Source organism: Nematolebias whitei, chromosome 2, assembly GCF_014905685.2.
Source record: "Nematolebias whitei isolate Nwh7 chromosome 2, NemWhi1, whole genome shotgun sequence".
Taxonomy (NCBI): Eukaryota; Metazoa; Chordata; class Actinopteri; order Cyprinodontiformes; family Rivulidae; genus Nematolebias; species Nematolebias whitei.
In genome coordinates, this window is record NC_056499.1 from 26,683,080 (window position 1) to 26,691,225 (window position 8,146).

General features: G+C 38.6%; 1 protein-coding gene across 1 annotated transcript; it reads right to left on the reverse strand.

Annotated features, from left to right (window-relative positions):
- Positions 1-6,688: 6,688 nt before the first annotated feature.
- LOC119423624 (carbohydrate sulfotransferase 8-like) lies at positions 6,689-7,818 on the reverse strand. The gene has a single exon (XM_037691032.1). The coding sequence runs from the start codon at positions 7,794-7,796 to the stop codon at positions 6,834-6,836; it is 963 nt and encodes a 320-aa protein (XP_037546960.1). The 5' UTR covers positions 7,797-7,818; the 3' UTR covers positions 6,689-6,833.
- Between the last annotated feature and the right edge of the window lie 328 nt (positions 7,819-8,146).

Here is an 8,146-nt window from a genome sequence, read left to right on the forward strand (position 1 = left end):
CGTTGACAGCTTCAGCCCAGGTAAGCATGCATTAGGGTGGCCAGGGCCATTTGTGTGCTATAAGACTTTAATGAAATGATCTCCATCTCCAGCTTCTGCTGTTGGGTCACGGAGTCAACAGGTCAAGGAGAGAAATCTAGTAATCCCTCTCTCAAGCAACAATCTCCATCTTCACCTGGGGGAACTTGAGGACTTCCCAGGCCAGAGAAGATACACAATCCCTCCAGGGAGTTCTTGGTCTGCCCCGGGGCCTCTTCCATGTGGACTATGCCCAAAACACTTCTAAAGGAAGGTGTGCAAGAGGCATCATAATCAGATACCCAAACCACCTGAACTGACTCTTTCGATGTGGAGCAGCTGCTTCATTCTGAGCTCCTCTTAGATGACAAAGCTCCACATCCTAACTCCAAGGCTGAACCCGACCACCCTCTGCTTGTTTACGGGATCTTGTTCCAGGAGTGAGAGGAGCTTGCTGGCGAGCACCTGGTGGTAAAACGTTAGCTCCCGGGGCTCGGCCAGGCCAAGCCCAAATTAGCGACAGGAAGCCACATCCATTTGAGCCCACCACCTGCAAGAAGGACTATCAAGGTAACTTGTCATGCAAGCCAGGTGACTGGTGAGGGAGGGTCCTGGCCATGCCAATTCCTGGTGACATAAACTATCTCTCAAATGATATGATGAGCATAATAAACATCAGATCTTGTCCCAGGGTGAAATGATCATTCAGCTCTATGTTCTTTTTTGTTTATTTGCTCACCGTCTCGTCACATTGGTAGCCCCCCCCCCCCCCTCCTCACCCCCAACTGTTCATGTTTCAATTTGATGTCTTATCCATCAGCCATACACATGCAGAACAATCTGTTACTTTTAAAAGTAGCAACAATGTTAAAGCGTCCTAGTTTTGTCAAGTTTTAAAATATTAGTATGTTTTGCAGAACTGAAATGGTTCCCAATGTAATTTTATTGCAGAACACCATGAAAAGTACCTTTGTCTTTGTGTGTGCATGTGTTCATTAGTCTCTCTTGTGGTAAAATATATCATCAACCGGTGGACGCATGTTAATGAAACTCTCAGGAAGTACTTGTTAGTATACAACTGATTAACGTCAGGAGTCAACACCATTCAAGATGGCTGCCACAGCTAATTGATAAACAGCAAACGGCTATATCAGTTTGTTTTACTGATATTGGCTTGAATTTGGTGCGGTAGTAGCTGAGAATCATTTTCGACACTTCTTTTGAGCTCTAATAGATTGCATGGGATCTTTATTTATTTTATCAGACCTCTCTTGTAAATGAGTCCCCGAGGTTCAGTGGGATTAACCTGTATAAATAAAGGTTGAATGAATTTATAACTTTGGCCTGCAAGGCAGAAGGACAAATGCATTCTTGTAAAGAATAGTAGTTCAATATAACTGCAGCTTGGCACAACTTTACCAAACATGCATACCTGCCATACCTGTCAGAGAGAATTTACAGTATACAAACAAGTTTTTCTATAAAATTGTGCTTTATTATCTTATCTAAACTCTTCATTGCACCACTTTCTCATTTGGAAACATAAAACTTGACTCCAAAGTTCAGAAACCACATTAGACAAGAAACAGACCAAAAATGTGTGTATAAAAAATGTAAACACAGTGAAAATGCTAAAAGACAGTTTATTAGTAGACACTCATCAGCCAAAAGTCACCACCTGACAAATGTCTTCCTGAAATACACCATTTGATAGGCAGTGTAAAATAAGGCAAAGGGCTTAAGATCATCTTTTCTACACTTTTGCACCAACAATAGGTTATACATTCACTTGTTACTGTGATTAAGCTGTTTTTTTTTAATAAATGAAATTCTTACACACCCCACATATCAAGAAAACTTCATTAGCTGGAGAACAGCAGGAAAATAATACTCTTTATGAAGCAATAAGTGATTTGGCTGCAGCTTGGCACAACTTTACCAAACGTTTGGAGCAAAGTCTGTACTGAGAAGATGTTCATGAAATTAGTATCGTCATGAAATATAATATTGTACTGTTGGTTATAGCGTATTTATAGACTTTATGAGGTTTAATCCTCCAGTTTTATATGGACAAATAAAAATAATTATTTATAGGCTCTTTATAAATCTTTTTGTTAAACATTCAAGTGAGCAGAAAGCAAAGCTGAACAGTGACATGAGACAAACACGTTTTCCCACTTTGATAACAGATTCCATTCCTGTCTCTTTTTCCTATAAAATGCATTTTATCGATAAGGTAGCGTTTCATTTCAACATGTGATTTTGAGTCATCTGAACTCGTTTGTTGAACTTGTGAGTTTTCTAACAGGACATACAGTGAGCTCACAGTAAGCTAAAACTAAGGCAGTTTAAACTCAGTTCTGCTGCTCAGACAGTGGAAGAGCCACAACACTCCCACGGTCTGAACAGTGATCCAGATTCATTCCCCCATCGTGTTAAAGCTCCTGCTTTAGCCGAGAAATGTTTAATATTACAAGCTATCTGAATCTGTTCTGGTCCTAAAACAACTGCTGGTTCACATGAGTGAGAGGCTGCTATAGAGCACAGAGTGATGAGGTGTGTGTGACTTGCAGCTTATAGACAGAACAAAGCTTTACGCCTTGAAAGCTATGCTGTGTTGGGAATACATCAGCACATGATAATGTAGCTGCAGTGTGTTTGAGCAGTGTGTGTCTTGTGTTTGAAAAGACGCGAGGATTATTCTACAAAAGATCTAAAAAGCTCATTCATTATCACTCTCTCTCACACAGAAGAGTTATTTTGGGGTAAAAACTGTCATTAGCAAGGATGGGTTAAAGGTGGAATGAAGCTGATTTGTGCAAAATCCAAACACATCAGAGATAAGTAATTAAAGAGCTTCTTTCCAAACTTTTATATCCATTTACCCAATTAAGATTGTTTATTACTTCCAAATCACAAAGAGCTATGACTTCATGAAGAATATTCTTGTATAATCTAGATTTTTTTAAAGCTTTGTGTTGATGGATATCCTGTTTTAGAAAGAAGCTATTCAGTGACACAACACTACACTAGCTTTACAGAAAGAGAGATAAATGACATCAAATAGAGTTAAACATAACTTCACCAAGAAGCACTAAATATATATTTTTTTCATATTTATGTTGATTTAAGAAATACATAGAAAAATATATAGTCATCTGAATGCCCATTATACAATTCTACCCAGTAGAGTCAGAAAGAAGCCTGTACAGTAGATTCAGTGCAGGATGACAGTGTGAGAGCTGAAGATGTGACACGTTCAGGGATTATTTACTGTGGTGGATGGACACAATCGGTTTCTCATCTCGTATGGAAAATAATTAGAAACCAATCATTCAGCTTTGGTGAAGGCATGGTTGAAATTAGAGATGCACCAATCACAGTTTTCTTGTCTGGTTCTGACTTTTTCTACTGATTCCAGTTCAGGCCATTCCTCTAAGAACTTGAATGAATAGAACACTAAATGTGTGTTTTCTTGATTTCTAGATGAATTGAAAATGTACTTAAAAAATATTTACTGCAAAATATTGTTTTATATTTTCTCCCATTAAATAAGGTGCCAAATTATAGAGCATTCATTCTTTGGATAGAGGTATTTGTACAAATAACCCCCAACAAAAATATGGTTGTATATGTGTTTTAACAGATGTTTTAATAATTTGTGGCACAAATTAAAACACAAAACTGTACTTTTTAACAGCCTCATTTTCCCCCCACAAGACTTGAGTTTAAAATAATTTGCAGCTGAGCCCAACAAGATGTCTGAAGTAAAGAGCTCGCTCTAATTTACTGTTAGTTGTGTAAGATTTCTAAATTGTTCATGCATTTTATTGTATGTAAATACATGGAAAATTACAGCTTGATAATTATAACAATTAAACTGTAAAATATTTAGTTAAATTTGTCAACCTGTTGACAAAATTATAGCTCTCACACAAAAAGCTGCAGTGAGACATGTCACCTGTTGAAGTGGCAGCTGGTATTTAAATGGAAAATACAGTTTTTATGTCAGCAACATGAGCTGCAGACATACAGAAATTCTGCATAAAATATTTTTCTTTTAGCAGCTTTTTATGCATATTGTGTTTCCTCTGATTATAGTTTTAAATACCCAACATAAGTAAAAAACAGCTTGCTCTGTGTTTTCTTCACTTTATAAAAATATATACCGGTAAACAGAAGATGTGCTTAACTACTGTATGGTGCATTCACTGACCAGGGGGCAAATTTTTTAATTTATTTTATTTTTTTGTTTCAAACCAGCAGTCGAGATGTTAATCAGCTGATCTCAGTCACCAGCTGATTGAATAGTGCATCCCTAATTGAAACCAAACCTAAACATCTGTAAACCTAAACATCTGTATTTGTATTTGTTAGCCTGTTGACACCGTCCTCATTTTTAATCATAACTGAAAAAAGCACCAGCAACATATACTGTAGAGACACAGGCAGCAACACTTTGTACCTTACAAGTATTTGGATGTCTTGCATTTGCACAGAAAGCACAAGAAATCCCTCCAGTGATGGAGGAGCCACAGCACATGTATGTGTTAGACCACATGTGTTTAACGTGTTAGAAGTATAAAAAATGCTACAATATGTGCACACAGCTTTTGAGTGGGCAACACTTCACATATTTTAAAGATTATACTCTCAGCAGAGTTTCATTCCTTCATGATATATATTTACTAAAGCCATTTAAACAAATCATTTGCATTAGTATGCACGGGTACTTGGAGGTATACTGATGCCTGACCTTCTGCAAGTCAAATAGTACATGCAAACGTTTCAAATTCTGAAGAGTTGGTTTGAATAAACTAAGGCTATCATACGGATTCATTTTGATTGGAGGATTTTGGTGAGAGTTCAGATACTGAAAGTCCTAGAGAGCACCGAAGAATCTGTTCCCCCAGTTTTGTAATCTACAGTATATGCATGCATTGGTGTTAGCATTGATGCTTAAGCACAGTAGGTGTTGTGTGTGGTTTGGTTTTCAGTGTGAACGTGGAACCAGACTGAAATGCAACACTGAAAGTGAGATAAAGTGTCAATAAATGTCTACAGATTGCAAAATCAGGCTGTAAAATGTAACAATATGAATAGAACTGTTGTCGTTTTCTCCTAAATCAGATCAAATATTTATTAATCAATTAGCAAAATGTCACTTTGTATATCAAAGTTCATGCTCAATAATCCAGGTAAAAAAAATCCAACAAATTTAACTCAGGTTATCTGGATGGTTTCTTTCTTTTTTTTTTTTTGTTGAGACATTTCATCCTTCATCTAAAGGACTTCATCAGTCCAAGGAGCCACAACAAACTCAGTCCCACAAGCAGCATACTCACATAGCAGGCTAACCAGTTGGCCCACTATGGCTATGGTTATATATTACCATACTGTATATATATTGCCATTTTACTGGAAGTGGCAGAAATGAATATACTGAGGTTCTTCTTATGAGTGACAAGGATGGATAAGATTAGGAATGAGATCATCAGAGGTACAGCACAGGTTGAACAACTGGGAGATAAAGTTAGAGAGACCAGAATGAGATGGTTTGGACATGTCCAGAGGAGGGACAGTGGGTATACTGGTAGAAGGATGTTAGAAATGCAGCTGCAAGGAAAAAGACAAAGAGGAAGGTCAAAGAGAAGATATATAGGTGTAGTGCAACCAAGAAAAGGTGTTGGGTATCTAACTTGAGTTAATGTAGATTCTGAGTTTGAAAAATATTTTAATTTTGGCCCCCTTTTGTAAGTGAGCTTGACACCCCTGACCGAATCTAAAATTGTTGGATTATTTTACCTGGATTATTGAACATGAACTTTGATGTTTTGAACCACTTTGGCTATGGCTTCCTCAGAGAAGTCGACGGGGGAGAGGGCAGGCCCCAGAAACCATCTTAACACCAGCAAACTGGTTAGTTCACTATGTAGTGTGCTGCTTGTGAGACTGAGTTTGGTGTGGCCCCCTCGGACTGATGAAGTCCTTTGGATGAAGGACGAAATGTTTCAACAAGAAAAAGTACCTTTGTATATTTTTTAGTTTTTTCTTTTAACCTTTGTGCATCTTTATTAATGGTTCATAAACAAAGCATTTGTTCAGTTTGGAGTTTGACATTTTGATTAATCTTATGCTGTAATGTTTAGTTTGCTTTCCTGCAGTCGAGTGATGCTTGTAGTTTTACAGTGGTATGCTGGCTTGTTTAGAATTTAGTGAACCTGGAAATTTGCCCATCTTTTCAATGTTAGTTAACCCAAACAATAATACTTTGCTCCTCAAGATAAAATGGCATCTGTTAATAAAACTAAACGGAGGGAACAGACTCTTAAAACCTTAAAGTTTTATTTTCCAATGTTTCCTCTTCAAAATTTAGCAAAAATACTTTAACCTACAATAAATGTTTTGCTTGTCGCTCCCTAACATTCAAGACCTACTTTGCTCACAGTAAATCTGATAAAAGCCTTTTGAGTTCACATTTTTTATACTGTTTATTATCAATTTTTCTATTATCACCACCATTTATTGTAAAAAAAAAAGAAAGTTTCTTGCATTTTGTTTGAAGAATCATCTTAAACAAGATGTTAAATAATGGATCTAAAACAATAAAGATAAAATGAAAATATTAGTGGTAAAAAAAAAAAAAGGTACCATATTAAAATCTGTTTTGTTGTGTTAAAAATTTGGTCTCGCTGGCCTTCTGCTCAGATTCAAAGAATCAAGAGCATGTGAGTGTGTTTCTTCATGTTAGGATTAATATCATGGTGGAGATGTAGAAGTAAGTTAAATGTGATGACTGAATCATGAGGAGTCCATCAGTACAAATCACTGAAAGGTTTAGAGTAGTTGAACATCAGATAGTCCATGTAGTAGAAGTCATATACTCGTTGTCTCTCCATCATGGTGACCTGTGAAAAGTATTTCTCAGTGATCTCCTTTGAGGTCCGTGCATCGCCTGGATTCCTGTCTTTAAAACTCGGCAGAATGAGGCTGGGTGGCGCCCCGATCATTCGCAGGAGAAAGTTGGATTCCTCCTCCATGTTTTCAAACTTGCCGATGATGTCATAGTGGATGACACAAGGGTGGCAGAGCTGGTTCACCTGCTCCCAGTGAATATCCATCCCCACAGGCCGGTGCACATCCAACAGGTACCGGATGAATTCTTTGAACATGACCCCGCTGCCTGTTTTCAGGGCCTCTTCCGATGGGGTCACCCTGTACTTTGATATGATGGGCTTCCCGAACATGTTGTGGTAGTAGTCGTTGGGATTCTCAAACTTGTCCCGGTACGCTGACACCACTCTCTCAAGCGGCTCACGGACAAACAAGAATTTATTGTAGGTTTCCAGACGGTGCATTATTTCCTTTTGGTTGAACGTGTTAAGCTTCTTGATGTGCCCACCGTAGTGGACCGTTTCATGCTGAATGTTCTCAACACTGGACGCCTGGCCTGACAACACCATCAGGGTCCTTTTCCAGTTGGAGCAGCCCGACTTGGGCACGGAGCAGTACAACAACCTGTTCTTGTCCTCCACAAAAATGTGTTTGATGTGCTCCGGTGTGATCGTCTTTGAGATGCTGCCTTTGTACTTGGCGCACATCTCTTTCATCAGCTGCTTCCGAGCGTCCATGATGCTCTGGAGCTTTTCCCTGCTTTCGTCGGGACTCGTCTTCAGCAGCTGTCGTTGCTTTTTGGTGGTTTGAAGGGAGCCCATGTCCTGCTCCTGGGACACAACTGGGGCCTTCTGCTTGTTTTTCTCAAAGTTTGGGAGCTGCATCGGGGAGATGGGGATATCTTCTGCAATTTGATAATAGTCAGATTTAGTCCCTTCTTGGTCCTGAGGGCAGGGATTCTGTAAAAACACAGATTGATAGGTGTGTGAGACCAAACAGGCAAGAACAGTTTTTTGTAATAAAGTGAATATTGTGCAAAAACAGACTTTTAAAACCTCATTCACAAGGAAAACCTGAGCTTCTTTGTTAGCAAGGCATGCACAAACACACACAAAGACCACTTGATGGTGCTGTTTTACCACTGCTCAAACAAAGGTGCAACAAATGCAAATGTCACAGACTGCTCAATGCCACCCATGACCTATCAATAAACTGAGCTGTAACACCATATAAA

Coding starts and splice junctions, on each gene's coding strand:
- LOC119423624 (XM_037691032.1), bottom strand. CDS start 7,796: ATGCAGCTCCCAAACTTTGAGAAAAACAAGCAGAAGGCCCCAGTTGTG.